Genomic DNA, 20,553 nt, shown 5'->3' with positions numbered 1-20,553 from the left:
TTTCTCTCTTTCTCTTTCTGTTTCATTTCCTTTTTTCTCTTTCTTTCTCTTTCTCACTTTCTCTTTTTATTTTTCTTTCTATTTCTCTTTTCTTTCTTTCTCTCTTTCTCTTTCTGTTTCTTTCTTTCTTTCTTTCTCTTTCTCTTTTATTTCTCTTTCTTTCTATTTCTCTCTTTCTCTTTCTGTTTCATTTCCTTTTTTCTCTTTCTTTCTCTTCCTCACTTTCTCTTTTTATTTTTCTTTCTATTTCTCTTTTTCTTTCTATTTCTCTCTTTCTCTTTCTTTCTTTCTTTCTCTTTCTCTTTTTCTTTTTCTTTCTCTTTTTCTTTCTATTTCTATTTCTCACTTTCTCTTTCTCTTTCTCTTTCTTTCTTTCTTTCTCTCCCTTTCTTTTTCTTTCTATTCCTCTCTCTCTCTCTTGCTTTCTGTTTCTTTCTCTCTCTTTTTTTCTGTCTCCTTCTCTCTCCTTCTCTCCTCCCCCCCCACCTCATCACAGACTATGAGAAAGAGACATCTTAAGGCCTCCATTTTCCACCTTTCTGGCTATGTTTTTTTTTTTCCCTTGAAACCCAACATCTGTTCTCGTGTTTATTCAGACATCTTTTGTTGACCTGCAAGTTATGGATTCTTGGCCTTCAACACCAGAAGCTTTATTTTCTTACAGGAAAGGCATGTATTTTTCATACGTGGTATTGCTTGGGATGGAATGATAAAGGAGATGTGTGTATATTTGTGCGAGTGTGTGAGGGCAGGCAGCCAGATGTGTAATAAGCGGTGCTGGAGGTATGTCAACACGCGAAGGACTTAGGTGGGAACTTCCCTTGTAAGATACAGGAAGTCCGCAACCTAATGACCACAATTGGGAACAGAATTCCCGTTGCTAAGCAAGGCTCTTACTTGAGTAAGCTGCCCCTTATTTTGCAAAACTGTTAGTCACGGCTGTTAAGCGAATCGCTGCAGTTGCTAAGTGACTCATACGGTCGTTAAGCGAATCCAGCTCCCACCAATGACTTTGCTTCTTACAACCTGGCCGAGAAGGACACGAATGACAATTGCGTGTCCCTGCAATGCTGCAGCTGTTTGTAAATCCATGCCGGTTGCCAAGGGCCTGAATTTTGATCATGTGGCTGTGGATGCCGGCATCCCGGTACAGTCAGCTGCAGCCGCGGCTGACTATTGGGGGCGAGTCATTGGCCCCGATGGAAAGGGTGCGCAACTTGGGCGTCCTCCTGGATGAACGGCTGTCCTTTGAAGATCATTTGGCGACCGTCTCCAGGAGAGCTTTTTACCAGGTCCGCCTGGTTCGCCAGTTGTGCCCCTTTCTAGACCGGGATGCCCTATGCACGGTCACTCACGCTCTTGTGACGTCGCGTCTGGATTACTGCAATACTCTCTACATGGGGCTCCCCTTGAGGAGCACCCGGAGGCTCCAGTTAATTCAGAATGCGACTGCGCGGGTGATAGAGGGAGCCCCTCGTGGCTCCCACGTGACACCTCTCCTGCGCAGACTGCACTGGCTACCTGTGGCCTTCCGGGTGCGCTTCAAGGGTCTGGTGACTATCTTCAAAGCACTCCATGGCATAGGGCCGGGATACTTACGGGACCGTCTACTGCTACCGAATACCTCTCACCGACCCGTGCGCTCTCACAGAGAGGGACTCCTCAGGGTGCCGTCGGCCAGGGGAAGGGAAGGGCCTTCTCTGTGGGGGCCCCCACCCTCTGGAACGAGCTTCCCCCAGGACTTCGCCAACTTCCCGACCTTCGAACCTTTCGCCGCGAGCTTAAGACACATTTATTTATTTGCGCAGGACTGGACTAGATTTTAAATTCGAATTGGTTTTAATGGGGATTTTATTATTTTTATTGTCACTTTTAATTATTCGGCCATTTGTAATAAGTTTTTTAATGGATGTTTTATTTGTATTTATATGTATATTTTTATCTGGCTATGAACCGCCCTGAGTCCCTAGGGAGATAGGGCGGTATAAAAATACGAAAGATAAATAAATAAATAAATAAATGTGACCGTGAGGGTCTCGTGACCGTTGTAAATGCGAGGACTAGTCGTAAGTAGAGGTAGGCCTCGGCTTAACAACGGTTCACGTCGTGCCCATTCCAATTTACATCGCCACCAAAAAATAGGGACTTACGAATGTTTTCCATACTTCACAACTATTAAAAGAATCTCCATGGTCACATAATCAAAATTATGGCAACAGACTCGTATTTATGACGGTCGCCATGCCCTGCCCACCCACCCCCCGGTCCAAGTCAGTGGTGGAGCCAGATTCCCTTAACAACCACATTACTCAACAACGGCAGTGATTCGCTTAACAACTTTGGAAGAAATGTGATAAAATGGGGCAAAAAAAAATAAATCGCTGAACAAAAGTTTCGCCCAAGCTAGGGAAATTTTGGGTTCCCCTTGTGGTCGTCATTCGTGTACTTCTTTTTTTCACCGCTGTTGCAAGCTTGAATGGTCGCTAAACGAAGGGTCGTAAGTTAAGGACTACCTCTGATCGCGGTTTAGCCTGTTTAGAGAGCCAAGGTGGCGCAGTGGTTAGAGTGCAGGACTGCAGGCTAACTTCAGCTGACAGCTAGCTGCAGTTCGGCAGTTCAAATCCCACCGGCTCAAGGTTGACTCAACCTTCCATCTTTTCGAGGACGGTAAAATGAGGACCCAGATTGTTGTGGGACAATAGGCTGACTCTGTAAAGCGCTTAGAGAGGGCTGTAAAAGCACTGTGAAGCGGTATAGGAAGGAAGGAGGGAGGGAGGGAGGGAGGGAGGGAGGGAGGGAGGGAGGAAGGAAGGAAGGAAGGAAGGAAGGAAGGAAGGAAGGAAGGAAGGAAGGAAGGAAGGAAGGAAGGAAGGAAGGAAGCAGTTTAATCCTGACTGGCTCAAGGTTGACTCAAGGTGGCGCAGTGGTTAGAAAGCAGAATGGCAGGCTGACTCTGCCCACTGCCAGTAGTTCGATCTTGACCAGCTCCAGTTTGACTCAGCCTTCCATCCTTCCGAGGTGGGTAAAACGAGGACCCAGATTGTTGGGGGCAGTTATGCTGACTCTGTAAAACCGCTTAGAGAGAGGGGCTGTAAAAGCACTATGAAGCGGTATATAAGTCTACAAGTGCTGTTGCTGTTGCTAGCCACCAACCCAGCCGTAACGAAGGGACACCGCCGATGACGAAGGACTCAAAGGAGTTGCCATTCGGAAGCCCGCTGACGGTTTATTCTATTTCCTCCCGCAGATCATCCAAACCTTCCGAACCCCTCGAGACTACGGACCCCTCCGCCTCCTCTCTCTCACGCCCACACGCCAAACCAACACCACGCCGCATCCATCAACTCTTTAAACCGAGGGAACTACACACCACGCAGTAATCCCAGCCCTGCCCCCACCGACCATTCGCTCTCTGGAGAACATCAGGCAGGGAACCAAGAACCTACGCACGCTCAGGACAACTGGTTACTAAACAGTAACATCCCGCTGGAGACCAGGTAAAAAACCCCGTTTTGCTTCCCCTTCCCCGCCTCCCTTTGGTATCAACCGTTATAGTTGTTATATCTTCAGGCGTGTAATAAAAGTGCTTGAAAGGGCAACTCCATCGCTTGGGTTGCCTCAAAAGACAGAGGGAGAGAATGGATGGATTTTTATCCAATTCGGTTATATCATATGGCTGTGGTGGCGAACCTAGGGTGCCCAAAGTGACACGCAAAGCCGTCACATAGGCACGCGCGGCCTTGCCCGTTTGTCTTCCAGGGTTTCTGGTGCGTGTGCGCACGCAATGATCAGCTGTCTGCACACACGGTAGTGCCAAAAATAGGGGTGCCCATGCACGCTGGCCAGCTAATTGTCGGGTGTGCCTACGCGCCAGAACTCGGAATTTTGGCTTTTCTGGAGCACAATTCCTTCACGCGCACGGCAGTGCCGCAAACCCGCCTGCAAATGCACGCCGGCCAGCTGATCGTCAGTCGCCTATGCGTGCTAGAACCTGGAAGTTCAGCTTTTCTGGAGCGCGAACCCAACGAGCGCGAGAGAGACATTTCGACGCACCGAAAAGGTTCGCCATCGTTGTCATATGCTATGTGCAGCTACTCACCCATAATCCATTTGGCATGGCCCGTTTTCACTCCTCTGAGCTTCTGAATGCCCCCTGGTTAAATTTCTGAAGTACAGTTAGTCCTCGTCTTACAACGGCTCATTTAGTGGCCGTTCAAATTTACAACGGCACTAGAAACAGTGAGCCACGATTTTTCACACTTACAGACCATTGCGGCCATCCCCTGTGGTCAAAATTCAGACGCTTGATTCGTATTTATGAGGGTTGCGGGGTCTTGGGGGGAGGTCATGCGATTTCCTTTTGAGACCTTCTCCCAAGCCAAGTGAACGGGGAAGCCAGATTCACTCAACAACCATTTTATTAACTTAACAACCGCCATGGTTCCCTTAGCAACACCGGCAAGAAAGGTCGTAAATTTTGAAAACTGAACAACTGGGTTAGCAATGGGAATTTTGGGCTCGACCACGGGCGAAAGTCGAGAACTACCTGTAGGATCAAAATAATGCAAATAACAGGGGCCAAACTCCTTGCAGCTGCTCATAACCCAGATTCTTAGACTCTTTATGAACCAGATTTATCGAAAGCAGAAAAGAGATTAGCTTAATAATTTTGAAAATTAGCTTGGTGCGTTTTAGCTTCCTGTTTCCTAGTAAATTCATGACCTCTCCTGAGCTTTGTAATCTAAAGTGGCTCCCATGATTCATAGCTAGGCATCCAAATTCCAATAGCAAATAGCACTTATATACCGCTTCATAATGCTTTACAGCCCTCTCTGAGTAGTTTACAATGTCAGCCTATTACTCCCAACGATCTCGTTCCTCATTTTACCGACCTCTGAAGAATGGCAGATTGAGTCAATCTTGAACCGGTCAGGATTGAACTCCTGACAGTGAGCATTGAGTTAGCCTGCAGTACTGCATTCTGACCACTACTGTTGTGACAGAGGCCCAAGTAGTGATTACCAAACACAATTCAGTCCTGAACAAACATGTTTTATTAAAACAGAATGAATTGAATGAATTAATTCTCAGCTTAGTCCAAAACAAAATTCTTTGGCTTTATCACCAACCTTTGTTGTCTTTGGCTTATTTTTAGGGTAGGGCTTATATTATCAGCATCCTGACAAATCACGCTAGGGCTTATTTTCCAGTGGGTCTTAGTTTCGGGGAAACAGGGTATGTATGTAAACAACCTGTACATCGTGAGGCATACCTTCGACAATTGAGACGTCTAAATGTCCTTAATTGTTTTGCAACCTCCGCAGAAGTGTGAACATTGCTGGATAACGCAGTGTGATCTCTGCTTTAGCGCCAGTCATGTTTGTTTTTTTCAAGGAAGGAAGGAAGGAGGGCAGGCAGGAGGGAAGGAAGGAAGGAAGGAAGGAAGGAAGGAAGGAAGGAAGGAAGGAAGGAAGGAAGGAAGGAAGGAAGTTTAATCCTGACCAGCTCAAGGTTGACTCAACTTTCCATCCTTCCAAGGTCAGTAAAATGAGGACCCAGATTGTTGGGGCAATTATGCTGACTCTGTAAACCACTTAGAGAGGGCTGTAAAAGCAGTATGAAACGGTATATGAAACAGTATGAAACTGTGCTATTGCCCTTCCATCCTTCCTTCCTCCTTCCCTCCCTTCCTCTCATCCACCTATCTTCAGCAGCAGCAGCGGTGGTGGGCTGCCCCCAGTTCAGACCGGTTCTTGTGAACCGGTAGTAAAACCGGGGGCAGGCTCCGCCTCCGCATATGTACAGAAGCAAGCGCGATCCTGCTGCAAACCAGTAGTAAAGGTGAGTAGAGCCCACCTGTGATCCTCAGTCTAAAATTGTCCAGATAATGATAGAGGGAGTTCCAGGTAACTCCCATGTAACACCTCTCCTGCGCAGACTGCACTGTCTACCTGTTGCCTTTCGGGTGCATTTCAAGGTTTTGGTTACCACCTTTAAAGCGCTCCATGGCTTAGGGCCCAGGTACTTACGGGACCGCCTGCTGTTCCCTCATGCCTCCCGCCGTCCCGTACGCTCTCACAGAGAGGGACTTCTCAGGGTGCCGTCCGCCAAGCAATGTCGGCTGGCGGCCCCCAGGGGAAGGGCCTTCTCTGTGGGGGCTCCTACTCTTTGGAATGAACTTCCCCCTGGATTACGCCAAATACCTGACCTTCGGACCTTTCTCCGCGAATTGAAAACATATTTGTTTATTCGCGCGGGGCTAGCTTAAATGTTTTTAAACTGTTTAGTTTTTTAAATTTTAAACTCTATTTATATTTTAAATTGGGGTTTTTTAGATTTTAATTATTTTAATTTTCGGCCAATTGTGTAATAAGTGTCTTAATTTAGTTTTTAATATTGTATATTGTGTAAGTTTTTAGCCTGGCTGTACACCGCCCTGAGTCCTTCGGGAGAAGGGCGGTCTAGAAATTCAATAAATAATAATAATAATAATAATAATAATAATAATAATAATAATAATAATAATAATAATAATAATAATAATAATAATAATAATATAACTATTTGTGACAATTATGAATTTTAAAGCTGGCAAAAAGGATTGGAGAAACAGATACTGCTAATACCGTACCTAGCCTCAAAGTAAACCTTCTTCCGCCATGGTTTATGGGTGGTGTTACAATCGATTGGGTTCATCTAATAGAGGGCTTCTTGACTGAGCAGGAGGCTGGACTAGAAGACCTCCAAGGACCCTTCCAATTCTGTTATTATGTTATCTTTCTTTTCTCCTCCTCTCTTTCTTTCTTTTTCTTTCTTTCTTTCTTTCTTTCTTTCTTTCTTTCTTTCTCTTTCTTTCCTTCCTTCTTTCTTCTTTCCTCCTTCTCCTTCTCTTCTCCTATCTCCTGCTCATCTTCCTTTCTTCTTTCCTTCTCCTCCTTTCTTTCTTTCTTTCTTCCTTCTTTCCTTTCTTCCTTCTTTTCTCCTTCTCTTTCCTTCTGCTCATCTGCCTTTCTTCTTTCCTCCTCCTCCTCCTCTTCCTTCTTTCTTTCTTTTCTTTCTTCTTTCCTCCTTCTCCTTCCTTTCTTGTCTCCTGCTTACCTTTCTTTCTTCTTTCCTCTTCCTTCCTTCCTTTCTCTCTCTCTCTCTTTCCTTCTTTCCTTTCTTTCTTCTTTCCTCCTTCTCCTTCCTTTCTTGTCTCCTGCTCATCTTTCTTTTTTTCTTTCCTCCTCTTCCTTTCTTTCTTTCTTTCTTTCTTTCTTTCTTTCTTTCTTTCTTTCTTTCTTTCTTTCTTTCTCCCCCTCTCTCGCCATGGTTTATGGATGGTGTTACAATCGATTGGGTTCATCTAATAGAGGGCTTCCTGACTGAGTAGGAGGTTGGACTAGAAGACCTCCAAGGACCCTTCCAATTCTGTTATTATTCCATATCACGGGTTCACTCGTTGGTTTCAAACCACAGCTAGCTCCTACAAGATCAAAACCAAGCCAGTTAACCAGCGGAACAGCTTGCTTCCAGGGATGGCGGCCGCTCCGTCACAGGAGGCTTTTAAGAAGGGTCTAGATCATGGGTTTCAAACTCGACTTCATTGGGGGCTGCATCACCGGGCCGCGGTGTGGCTCAGGCTGTAAGAAGCCTGTTATTAAAACACAGCTGCCTGCAATTACTGCAGGCTCGAGTCCCACCAGGCCCAAGGTTGACTCAGCCTTCCATCCTTTATAAGGTAGGTAAAATGAGGACCCAGATTGTTGGGGGGGCAATAAATTGACTTTGTAAATATACAAATAGAATGAGACTATTGCCTTACACACTGTGAGCCGCCCTGAGTCTTCGGAGAAGGGCGGGATATAAATGTAAATAAATTGATTAAAATAATAAAATAATAATCAGGGTTGTGTTTGACTTTGGGGTGGGCGTGGCCAGGATGGGAGTGGCCAGCTGGATGTCACTCATGTTGACGGCGCCTGCGGTGGCCCTCAGTCTGTCTCTCCGAGTTCTCCGGACAGAATATCTGTCAATGGGGAAGCCAGGTTGCCTTTATATCCATATTATTAACTTAAGAACTGCAGTGATTCATTTTAACAACCATATTAGTAACTTAAGAACTTCTGTGATCCATTTAACAACCACGGCAAGTAAGATAGAATAGAATAGAATTTTTATTGGCCAAGTGTGATTGGACACACAAGGAATTTGTCTTGGTGCATATGCTCTCAGTGTACGTAAAAGAAAAGATACCTTCATCAAGGTACAACATTCACAACACAATTGATGGTCAATATATCAATATAAATCATAAGGATTGCCAGCAACTAAGTTACAGTCATACAGTCATAAGTGGAAAGAGATTGGTGATGGGAACGATGAGAAGATTAATAGTAGTGCAGATTCAGTAAATAGTTTGACAGTGTTGAGGGAATTATTTGTTTAGCAGAGTGATGGCCTTCGGGAAAAAACTTTCCTTCTGTCTAGTTGTTCTGGTGTGCAGTGCTCTATAGCGTCGTTTTGAGGGTGGGAGTTGAAACAGTTTATGTCCTGGATGTGAGGGATCTGTAAGATCACCAAAGAGGTCAAAATTCATGTAGCCACTGACTTGCTTAACCACACAAATTTGGGGCTGAATTACGGTCGTAAGCCGAGCACTGCCTATTAGCTTATTTCCAACCAATGTCTAGCACCGGATGAAGAGAGAGAGAGAGAGACAAAAAAGGAAATTTCCTAGTTGTCTCCCGCCACTTAAAAATATCATTGACATTAGCTGGAGCTTGTAAGGCTATTCTGCCCATTTAAAATGGGCGCGAGTAGAATAAATTTCAAAAGGGGCACCCAGCCACCCGATGTTCATTCATATAGTTTCATTCCCCCCCAAAGAGGCATCGATCAATATCCTATTTAAGTAACTGAAATGGGTAGATACTTCGAAAAGATTTACTTATCTGAGCAAGGCGGGCCGTAAGGGATGTAATTGGAGGCGACTGCAGAGGAATCTTGTTAAGATATAATATTCAGACGGTTGCCGGCTGCATTTCTCTCTTATTAAAATATTAAAATATTCTGCAGAACGCCCGCATCAGTCATTGAGTAGCGTTTTCCAACCTACCCTTCCCTCCCTGGTCTTTCTCGGCCCCATCGCTCTTCCCTCGTCCTTTTTTTTTGTTTTTGTTTACATTTATATCCCGCCCTTCTCCGAAGACTCAGGGCGGTTTACAATGTGTAAGGCAATAGTCTCATTCTATTTGTATATTTACAAAGTCAACTTATTGCCCCCCCCAACAATCTGGGTCCTCATTTTACCTACCTTATAAAGGATGGAAGGCTGAGTCAACTTTGGACCTGGTGGGACTAGAACTTGCAGTAATTGCAGGCAGCTGTGTTTTAATAACAGGCTTCTTACAGCCTGAGCCACACTGCAGCCCATTGTTGTTGTTAGTTGCGAAGTCGTGTCCGATCCATTGCAACCCCATGGACAACGTTCCTCCAGGCCTTCCTGTCCTCTACCATCCTCTGGAGTCCATTTAAGCTCACGCCGACTGCTTCAGTGACTCCATCCAGCCACCTCCTTCTCTGCCGTCCCCTTCTTCTTTTGCCCTCAATCTTTCCCTCCTCCTGACTTTGGATAGTTGCACGTTGTAGTTGTGGTTTACTACTGCCATCGGTTATGTAATCCGGCGGAACGTGTTGTGGTGTTTTTTGTTTCCCCAAACAACACACCGCAAGCTTATGTAGAGTCCGTGGGCCGTCTTAAGGCGGCGTCCTGGGATAACGTTAGGAGATAATAGAATAACAAGAGTCGGAAGGGACCCTGGAGGTCTTCTAGTCTGACCCCCTGCTCAACCGGGAGATTCTGTACCATTACAGACGAGGGACTGTCCAGCCTCCAGTCCAAGGGTGGGTTCTATTTACCTTTACTACCGGTTCGCAGCGGGATCCCGCTTGCTTCTGCTCATGCGCAGAAGCTTCCTGATGACGTCGGGGTTGATGGGCAGAGCCTTCCCCCCCCCCCGGTTTTACTACTGGTTTGCAAGAACCGGTCCGAACCGGGAGCAACCCACTACTGCTCCAGTCCCACAACTTCTGACATCCCACTCGTTAATTGTTCTCAATCAATTAATCAGAATAGAGCTGGAAGGGACCTTGGAGGTCATCTAGTCCAATCCCCTGTTCCGGCAGGAGACCCTCTACCATTTCAGACAGGTGGGTCATCCAGTCTCTTCTTAAAAGCCTCCAGTGATGGAGCACCCACAGTTTCCGAAGGCAAGCCATCTCACTCGTTAATTGTTCTCAATCAATTAATCAGAATAGAGCTGGAAGGGACCTTGGAGGTCATCTAGTCCAACCCCTGCTCAAGCAGGAAACTGTTGTGCCTCGTCCTCCCTCCTCTCCTCAGCCGGGCCTCTCCCGTCTCCTCCCGGGCCTGCTATCAGATTCGGAGTCTGATAATGAAGATGAACGGCCTGCCATGCCTCCAGCTCCCAGCCCTGGCCCCATGGCCAGACAGGATGTCAGGAATGAACAAACAAACCTCACTCCTACAGCGTGTGAGCAGGGAGCCAGCCACGTGCTGGAATTACCAACAGCAGATCCAGCGGAAGAGAATTCACAGTGGGAAGATCCCCGCTTCCGGAGATCTGAGAGGCGATGTCAGCAGAAGGAAGGGAGGGGCAGGCCTGGATAAGAGCTGAGTCATGGAGCCACACCCCACGGCCTATATAAAGGACCAGCTTGAGTCAAGCAACCTTGAGTCAAGCAAAGTCTCCTTTAGTTTGCTGAAGTCACAACTTGGATTCCTGCCTGCCCTGAGAAATCTGAAAGGAATTTGGCAAAGCTGCAGAGGCTTTGTGGCCACGCTTGATACGGACTTCCTAGACCCGGTCGTCGGAGGGGGAGGGGGACACAACAGAAACCCTATACCAGGGATAGTGAACCTTTTCGGCACCAAGTGCCTATAAGGGAGCACTTCATGCGCGCTCATCAGGGCCGTGACCAGGAAGGGGAGCTGCCCAGGGGGCATGCACGCACTAGATAAGGTACTTCCGGTTTCCAGTGCACGCATGCGTGACAGCCAGCCAGTCTTCCGGTTACAGCTGTGTATGCGCATGCGCCGATCAGCTGGCTGGCACGCATGGTCATGCCGGAAAACGGAAGACCCACTCTTGCGGTTTCTCGCACCGCCGCACGCACAAAGGCCAGCTGATTGGCAATTGCGAATCTGCACCAGAAACCCAGAAGAGAACGGGCGACGCTGTGCATGCCAGGCGACATAGCTCCGCGGGCCATTTCGGGCACGTGTGCCATAGGTGTGCCATCATGGCCCTATACGATTCCAGACAAATGGTTGTCCGGTCTCTTCTTAAGAGCCTCTAGTGATGAAGCACTCACAGTTTTTCCATCGGTAAAATTGTCCTGTCAGGAAATTTCTCCTTAGTTCCAGGTTGCTTCTCTCCTTGATTAGTTTCCATCCATTGCTTCTTGTCCTGCTTTCAGAATCAGAATCAGAATAGAATTTTTTATTGGCCAAGTGTGATTGGACACACAAGGAATTTGTCTTGGTGCATACGCTCTCAGGGTAAATAAAAGAAAAGATACCTTCATCAAGGTACAACACTTAGAACACTTAATGATAGTCATAGGGTACAAATAAGCAATCAGGAAATAATATCAACATAAGCCGTAAGGATACAAGTAACAAAGTTACAGTCATACAGTCATAAGTGGAAGGAGATGGGTGATGGGAACGATAAGAAGATTAATAGTAGTGCAGATTTAGTGAATAGTTTGACAGTGTTGAGGGAATTATTTGTTTAGCAGAGTGATGGCATTTTGGAAGAAACTGTTCTTGTGTCTAGTTGTTCTGGTGTGCAATGCTCTATAGCGTCGTTTTGAGGGTAGGAGTTGAAACAGTTTATGTCCAGGATGCGAGGGGTCTGTAAATATTTTCACTGCCCTCTTTTTGACTCGTGCACTATACAGGTCCTCCATGGAAGGCAGGTTGGTAGCCATTGTTTTTTCTGCCATTCTAATTATCCTCTGAAGTCTGTGTCTGTCTTGTTGGGTTGCAGAACCAAACCAGACAGTTCTAGAGGTGCAAATGACAGATTCAATCATTCCTCTGTAGAACTGGATCAGCAGCTCTTTGGGCAGTTTAAACTTACTGAGTTGGCTCAGAAAGAACATTCTTTGTTGTGCTTTTTTGATGACGTTTTTGATGTCAGCTCTCCATTTTAGGTCTTGCGATATGGTAGAACCTAGAAATTTGAAGGTCTCCACTGTTGATACTGTGTTGTCTAGTATTGTGAGAGGTGGTAGTATGGAAGGGTTTCTCCTAAAGTCCACTACCATGTCTACGGTTTTGAGTGTGTTCAGTTCCAGATTGTTCCGGTCGCACCACGAGGCTAGTTTTTCAACCAGGTGCTTTGGAGAATAGGTGGCCACAACTCAAAGCCCAGCCCAAAGCGCATATTCCAGGAGAGAAATTCCCCGAAGATGATCTCCAGTATAAGTCCAAAAACTCAGAAAAATAAATCTCTGGTCCGGGTGACAGATCCAAATTCGATTTTGCAGTTTCGTAAGTCTCTGTTGTCATTTTTTCTGCTACCAGACTGCAATAATATATGTGGTAGCCTTCTGATCTCTTAAAAGTCTGTTCCAAGTCCAGGCACAGGCAGGGTCACCGTTGAGATATAATTACAAAATTGAGCAGTTAATTTGTAGGTGGCGTCATCCGATTGACCTTGCAGGACCTTGGACAGTTCCATCATTTAGCAGAGTGTCTTCAACGAGACATCCAAGAACGACACGATATGTACTGCTGGGTGTGCTGCTGATTTAAGTATTATTTCGGTTTATACGAAACCTTTTCGTCCCTTGGATACTCAAGGAAGCTAACGGTCATGACGAAAGCGGTAGGAGACAACTCGCCGCGACCAACTCACTCGGAGAATCATTCAGCAGGGCCAAGTTGACGTGGGACAACTTGCTGCAGGACAACTCAACCCTTACAACGTAATGATTTAAAGTCATCTTGGATATTATTTTAACTTTTGTCCTTCATTTTTGCCCCTCCTTGGGCATCCTTTCTTTCAAGTGATTCGATTCCACTATTTCTTCGATAGCGGTGTAACTCTTTAACTATGGGGTGTTGTCCTGCGGCAAGGTGGTTGCAGTGAGTTGGGGAGTGGGGTGCGTTGTCGTCGACCCTGACCAAAGACCTCATAATCAAAAAGTTGAAAACCCATTGAAAATAAGAGCTGTAATTATGGAGCCAGCTTTAAACACTTGACAGTAGACGAAGGTTTGATTCTTCTTTATCCAAGAGATGGATAAAGTCTAATCTCTTCTATTCTGTTCCTTCCCTTTCGTCCTTTATACCTCCCTCCCTCCCTTTTTGCGTTTCCTTCCTTTCTTCCTCCATCCATCCTTTTACTCTCTTTTACTCTCTCCCTCTTTTCCTCCCTCCCTCCTTCTTGTCTTTTCCTTCCATCCTTTCTTCCTTCCTTCCTCCTTTCCTTTTCTCTTTTCCTTCCTTCCTCAATCTATCTATCCATCCATCCATCCGTTTATTGTCTTTTACTCTCCCTCTTTTCCTTCCTTCCTTCCTTCCTTCCTTCCTTCCTTCCTTCCATCCTTCCCTCCCTTTACTCTCTTTTCCTCTCTCCCTCCCTCCCTCTCTTTTTCTTTCTTCCTCCCTCCCTCTCTTCCTTCCTCCCTCCCTCCCTCTCTCTTTTTTCCTTCCTTCCTCCCTCCCTCTCTTTCTTTCCTTCCTCCTCTCTCTCTCTTTTCCTTCTTTCCTTCTTCCCTTCCTCCCTCTCTTTTCCTTCCTTTCTTTCTCCCTTCCTTCCTCCCCCCCTCTCTTTTCCTTCCTCCCTCTCTCTCTTTTCCTTCCTTCCTTCCTCCCTCTATCTTATCTCTTTTCCTCCCTCCCTCCCTGTCTCTCCCTCTTCCTTCCTTCCTTCTTTTCTTCCTTCCTTCCTTCCTTCCTTCCTTCCTTCCTTCCTTCCTTCCTTCTCTCCCTCCCTCCCTCCCACTTCCTTGCTTGTGTGCTTCAGCCCATCTCAACCAATAAACAACTCAGGGCAGCCGACAGACACCAAAAAGACAAATATCAAAACAATTACAATTTCAAAAAGCTGTACCAAAAAAAGCGCTACAAAACTTCTTTGCTTCTCCCTACTCCAGTCCAATGACATCTTCGTCATCCACACGACGCAATTTCAAAATCACCAGGATTTTCATCTAAGATCCCATGTTTTCCCCTTTGGGAAAACTTTTTTCCGAATGTCCGAAATACCAGATCCTGCCGAAAAATTATAGTTGTCAAGAATTTTTTTAAAAAAAAAAACAACAACCTAAAATTTTGGAAATTGCTTCTCTCTTTTTCTTTCTGCTTTTGCAATTTATTTTCCCCCACCGGTTTTTTCGCTCTCCAATCTTACTTCCTTGTTTTGGTTTCATTATTGACAGTTGCATCAAGGCGGCATCACTCGGAATTGTATCTCTTTTCTTTTATATATATATATATATATATCGGCAAGTTCCTGCCAAATTGCACAATTTCATTTTGAAAACAGCAACAATCAACAAGACGGCAAGCCTTAAGTACCGATAATTCTCATTTGCGTCTTCCCTGCTATGCCATCATCCGTCAAAAATTCCTCTTTTATGATTTTCGTTCTGGCAGGCCGTTTTTGCCTATCGGTCTGAGGAAAGCGTGAAGGCAAACAACAGCTCGCTTTGATTTTAGCCTTGGTCAAGCTCTGTGTTTCTAATTCACGCCGGTCGAATGCAGGGGTGAGATTCAAAAACATCAGCAACCGGGTCTCTGCCAAGTTGCTGGGTGGGCATGGCCATGGTGGGCGTGGCCTACTCGGCCTCCTGAACCACAGCGTGGGGGGAGGCTGTTTTTGCCCACCCCAAGCTCTGGAGGCTTTTTTAGAGCCTCCGGGAGGGCGAAAACAGCCTCCCCTAAGCTCCGGAGGCCTGTTGTAGTTTATCAGCAGCCTATGGTGCTGGTGGCGGAATCGGAGAGTGATGAGGCGGAGGCGAGGCCAGGGCCATTGAGAAATGGGGTGCAGACTCCAGAGCCTCCAGGGCCTGAGAGTAGTGAGAGTGAGGTGCAGACTCCAGAGCCTCCAGAGGCCGAGAGTAGCAAGGAGGAGGAGGAATTGGGAGAGCTGGTTCCTAATGCCCGAATGAGAAGAGCTGCCAAGAGGCAGGAGCAGCTCAAGCAGAGAGGTCACCTCAGGGGTAAAGCCAAGAGATAATTGGCCCCTCCCAGAAGGTTTAAAAGGAGACCAGCATCGGTGTCTCAGTTTGCCGGAAAACAACGTTGGAGCTGCGCTCGTCCCATTCTCTTATCTGGATGTCTTTCCGAGAAGGCCTTGGCAGCTCTCCATTCTCTGCTCAAGACGCTTATCTGCAAAGGACTTTGGCCATTATCTAATTTGGACCAGGTTGGAGACAATGACAGACTGTTTTGTGTGAGAAGCCTTTGCTTTCCTTTGAGTTTCACGACGCTGGGAATGGGTCAATTCCCAGCTGCTTGAATAAAGTTTATTTTCATCAAGGACTGCATTTGTTGCTACCTGCTCGAGTCTGGGTCACAATAAGGCCCTCTGGAGGCCGGAAATGGGCCCGTTTCTAGTACTTCCAGTAGGGTTGTTTTTTGCCCTCCCCAGGTTCTGGAGGCTTTACTTGATAATAATAATAATAATAATAATAATAATAATAATAATAATAATAATAATAATAATAATAATAATAATAATAATAATTTAATTTAATTTAATTTATAGACCGCCCTTCTCCCAAAGGACTCAGGGCGGTGAACAGCCAGTTAAAATACAGAAAAACAGACAATATTAAAACAACCCTTAAAAAACTCATTCAATTGGCCAAGACTAAAACACAATTACCCCCTATAAATTATTAAAAATTTTAAAACCCCAATTAATCAGATTAAAAAATTTTTTAAAGATCAAGCCTCTGGGAGAGCAGAAATGGCCTCCCCCTGGATCCGGAGGCCCTCCGGAGGCCGGAAATGCGCCCATTTCCAGACTTCCAAAACTTCCGGGAGGCCCTATTTTGTCCTCCCAAAGCCTCCGTGCGGGCCCTGCACTTACCTGGCATCCAAAACAGGCCGTATGGAGACTCCTCGGAGGGGAGAGGCAGGGTAGCTGAGGCCAGCCAGTCCTTGAAACTACCGGTTCAGCGAACCAGATGTAAAATAAGCATCCGGTTCATCTGAATCGGTCCGAACCGGCTGAACCCTACCACAAGTTGAATGTCTGTGGAGGTTCTCAGTCGTCCAGGTCATGGCTGTTCCCAAGGTGCTTTTTTTCAAAAGGCAGCTGGACTTTCCTGGGTTTTCCTCGAAGGCGTTTCGCTTCTCATCCAAAAAAACCTTCTTCGGATCTTCAGAAAAGATGTTGCAGAGTGAGGCGTTTGTTAATGAGTTTTAATGCCTTTCCTTGCCACGGTCGTCCTTAAGTGAATCACTGCAGTTGTAAAGTGAAGTAACCCCGGTTGTTAAGTGAATCTGGCTTCCCCATGGACTTTGTTTGTCAGGAGGTCGCAAAAGGAGATCACGTGACCCCCGGGATCCTCGTATTTATCATCATAAATATGAGTCAGTTGCCAAGCATCCCAATTTTGATGACGTGACTATGGGGATGCTGCAAGGGTCGAGTGAAAAGTTGTCATAAATCACATTTTTTCAGTGCCCTTGTTACTTTGAATAGTCACTAACTGAGAACTGCCCCGTAACGGGAAAAGAAAAGGAAAGAGAAGAAAAAAAATGAGAAGAATTCAAGGTGTAACAGGAAAAGAAAATTAAAAAAATAAGGAATAAGACAGCATTCTGCAAGCTTGGTTGCTTTTTTGCAGACTTGCTGGCACTGATGATGTTACCTAGTTGGGTAATGAAATATCTGCAAGCAAACAACCAAGTTCAGACAGCAGCAAAAGGACCCAACAGTCAGGGTTTCAATTACCCCAGTTAGACTATTTTGACACAACTCATTCCGCTCAACTTCTCTATGGATCAACTTGCTTGGTTATCTGTCTACATTACCTGCCTTTAGCTCCAAATAATTGTTGTGACCGAGGCCCAAGTAGTGATTACTAAACACAATTCAGTCCTCAACAAATTTATTTTATTGAAACAGCTGAGAATGAATTAATTGGTGCAAAAGAAAATCCTTAATAATTAGTCTATTGGCCTTATTACCAACCTTTGATGTCTTTGGCAACCTGCCTGTCGTGTCCCACTCCTCCGCTGATGGCCGGGTCAGGGAAATACGAATCAGGCGTGCCTCTGCAGCTCTGCCCAAAGTCCTAGCAAAGTTCTCAAGGCAGGCAGGAGACCAGAAAGTGACTTCAGCAAGATAAGGTAGACTTTGCCTGACTCAGAGAATGCCAGAAAGCAGATCCTTTATATAGGCCATGGGGTGTGGCTCAGCACTTATCCAGGCCTGCCCTTCCCTTCCTTCTGTTGCCGCCGCCTATCAATTCTCCTGAAGCGAGGGTCACTCCACTCTGCAGCTGTTGATAATTGACCTTCCTCAGGCTCACATGCTGTGGGGGAGGGGGAGGGGTCTAGGTGCTCCGTTTGCCTGGGCATGGAGCCAGAGCTGGGGGCTGGAGGCACTTCTTCCTCCTCGGTCTGTATGGGCATGGAGCCAGGGCTGGGGCCGGGAGGCATGCTAGGACATTCCTCAGCGTTCGGAAGCAGATAAGATGGGCCCGGCTGCGGGGAAAGCGGACGAGGCACAACACTGCCAAAGGCTTTTCGTGGCAAAAAACCCCCCACAAAGTTCAAGGGACACTAACAAGAAGCAATGGAATCAACATTGCTTTTCTACAAAGAACCCAATGGCTCGTTGCTGCTCTTTTAAGCCTTATGGAAAGGGCCAATCATCTCCTGGCCTTACTCCCGAGTCGTCCTTTTTGCTTTAGCTGCTGTTGCCTTCTGGCAGCTCTTTGCATGCGTGCACTAGGAACAGGCTCCTCCTGTTCCTCTGCCTCTCTGCTGTCCACCTCTGCAGGCTCCGGAGTCCGTACATCGCTCCCAGATGGCACTGGCCCCATCTCTGCCTCTGACGCAGAACCCTCGTCTGGGCCTTCCCCAGAGGCCAGGACTGGCCCAATGTCCTCCCCAGCCTCCTCACTGTCCAACTCCGCTGCCAGGTCTACAGGCTGCTGGCGGACCACAACAATAATGTTAATTGTTTGTGTTGTCTCTTGGGCTGTTGTGGTAAACTCAGAGGTGCAAATTGCAACTCTTAATTTATTTATTTTTATTGAATTTACAAGTTCCACTAATAGAAAGTAAGTACGTTGGAAGATCGTCTCGAGATTGTCTCAGGTTGGAAAAGAAACTTAAAAGGTAGTCAAAGAATAAAAGTTTGGGGATTGTTGAAGGTACCGTTCCTTTGACGTTTTTTGACTGGCATATTCTGTGTTCTTACTAGCGTGTCTGTAGTCATTCTCAGGGTGAAACTGGATAAAATTACAATGTCCAGTAGATCAGGAAAAAATCCATGCTTTTGGATTCCTAGGTTGGCATCAAAGCTATTAAATCTGAAGGCACTTATGAAATAAGTTACTTTTTTAAAAAAATAAAAATAAATACATGCCCACAGATGAAGTTGTATTTTTATGTAGAAGTAAATCAATTCTTGTTGAAATTTGGTTGCCATTGGCCCTTTCTTCTCACTTTTGATAATACTCTCAATCCAGTTCTGTGAATGTCTGAAAATTCCAGATTAAACTTGTTGCCAGGGATCTTACTCTATGTGTGATGATCGACGTTCCTTGAGGTAGTACCAAGATCAGCAAGCTGTGTTTACAAATACAGGTAGTCCTTGACTTACGGCCGTGATCGAGCCCCACATTCTCCAGTGTACTGGGAGGCTAATCCAATCATGTGGGTTTGTAGACGTCTCTTCCGCTTTGGCGACTGAGTCAATCAGATCCTTGACTTCTCTGACTGAGCATGCCCAGTATTTGACTCAGTCATCAAGTGAAGGAGACGTGCGAGGGTGGCTGGCGCAAAGAAAAGTGAAATGTTTTGCGACATTTGTTCAGTCACCCACAGCGGTTGTTCAGTTAGTAACACCGCTGCGAAATGAATCTGGCTTCCCCATTGACTTTGATTGTCAGGTCGCCACGGATGATCGTATGACCCCGGAATGCAGCAACCGCCATAAGTACAAGTCAGTTGCCAAGCGTCTGAATTTTGATTATTCCGATCGTGGGGATGCTGCAACGGTCACAAGGGGTGAAAGGCGCTTTTTTTTCAGTGCCGTTGTATAACATTGGTCACTAAACGAACTAGACTACCCGTAGTCTCAGCTTTTCATTGGAATACCCCTATTGTGATACCTATATTTTCCGTTGTGATTGCGTATGAGGGGTAGTGTTCAGACCCAGTGGCCCAGACACCACAAACCCTCTAAAGTTAACCCAAACATTTTTTTATTAGGAGCGCCGGTAGCCCCGGCAAAAAGTTTCTCTCTCCACTCCAGCTAACAAGTCCGTCCTTCCGGAAGATGAATAGTTGTCTGCCACATCTATTCATCTCCACCCCCTACCTTTTATCCCCCAGAGCTAGGGTGGAGCTTCCCTAGCAGCGGTGGCTCTTCTGTCCCAAGGACCGGCCCATAGATTTCCACTGCTCTCCTCTCCTCTGCCTTCTGTGCGTCTGTGCCTCAGGCACAGGACCCAGCTGTTCCTTCTCTTTCTCACCAGCCACCTCCACACCTGGGGACTGTTAACTGTCCATCTGAGGGCTGATGGACGGCCCAGGCTCCACCTCTGTCTCTCTCTCTCTGACAGCTCCATTCCCTCTTCCACCTCAGAGCTCTCAGGTTGCCTGGACGCTGACCTGGATTCCCATGCCGCCGCCTCCTCCTTCTCTGTTTCAGCTGCCGGAGGGGCCGGCAGCATGGTCCACACACCAAGTCGATTTTTTTGTCAAGGGTGCTTCTCCTGCGTTGTATATCTCTATATATGTTGCCACGCGCTATGCCTATGGACCGATGGGCCGTCATTCTAATTCCATGCGCAGCCACCCTGATAACCATTGTTGGGTTTGTGAGGGCGCCACGCTTCACAGCTGCATGTCTCACTTGCCTTCATTCGTGTTTCCACATGTACATAGAAACATACCAAAGCAGACATTCCTAGAGACATTACAGGACAACTTCATTGAGATGGACATTCTTACTTCTTCCCGACATGACGGTGCTTACAATGATGGGTATGTTGATATGCTTAATGCGATAATTTATTTTTATGTTTTTGTTTTTATTTCTTTTGACTCTTGCATGCCAAAACCCAGCTCATCTGCGAAGCTCTCTCTCCCCCTAACTTCCTGTCTCATTTAATCCAACTTTTTCTCCCTTGCCTTCCCCCCCCCCCCCGCCGAATGAAAGCCGTGAGGTACTTCGGCGCAAAGGAAACATTTAAAAATTGTCCTGTACATATTAATGGCAGCCTCGTTAATATGCTAATTCATGCCATCTCATTTTGGCTTCGTCTGGATTATCATTTCACTAA

At 46.2% G+C, this 20,553-nt stretch overlaps 1 protein-coding gene across 1 annotated transcript in view; it reads left to right on the top strand.

The window, feature by feature from the left end:
• The window catches only part of TENM4 (teneurin transmembrane protein 4), a 750,531-nt gene that overhangs the window by 516,860 nt on the left and 213,118 nt on the right, over positions 1–20,553 (top strand). The window contains exon 7 of the mRNA XM_058185522.1: positions 3,248–3,497. Within this exon, the coding sequence (XP_058041505.1) occupies positions 3,248–3,497 (250 nt within the window). The remainder of the gene's footprint in view (positions 1–3,247; positions 3,498–20,553) is intronic.

Source organism: Ahaetulla prasina, chromosome 5, assembly GCF_028640845.1.
Source record: "Ahaetulla prasina isolate Xishuangbanna chromosome 5, ASM2864084v1, whole genome shotgun sequence".
NCBI classification, from domain to species: Eukaryota; Metazoa; Chordata; class Lepidosauria; order Squamata; family Colubridae; genus Ahaetulla; species Ahaetulla prasina.
The sequence above is the reverse complement of the archived record's forward strand: the minus strand, read 5'-3'. Positions and strand labels throughout refer to the sequence as shown.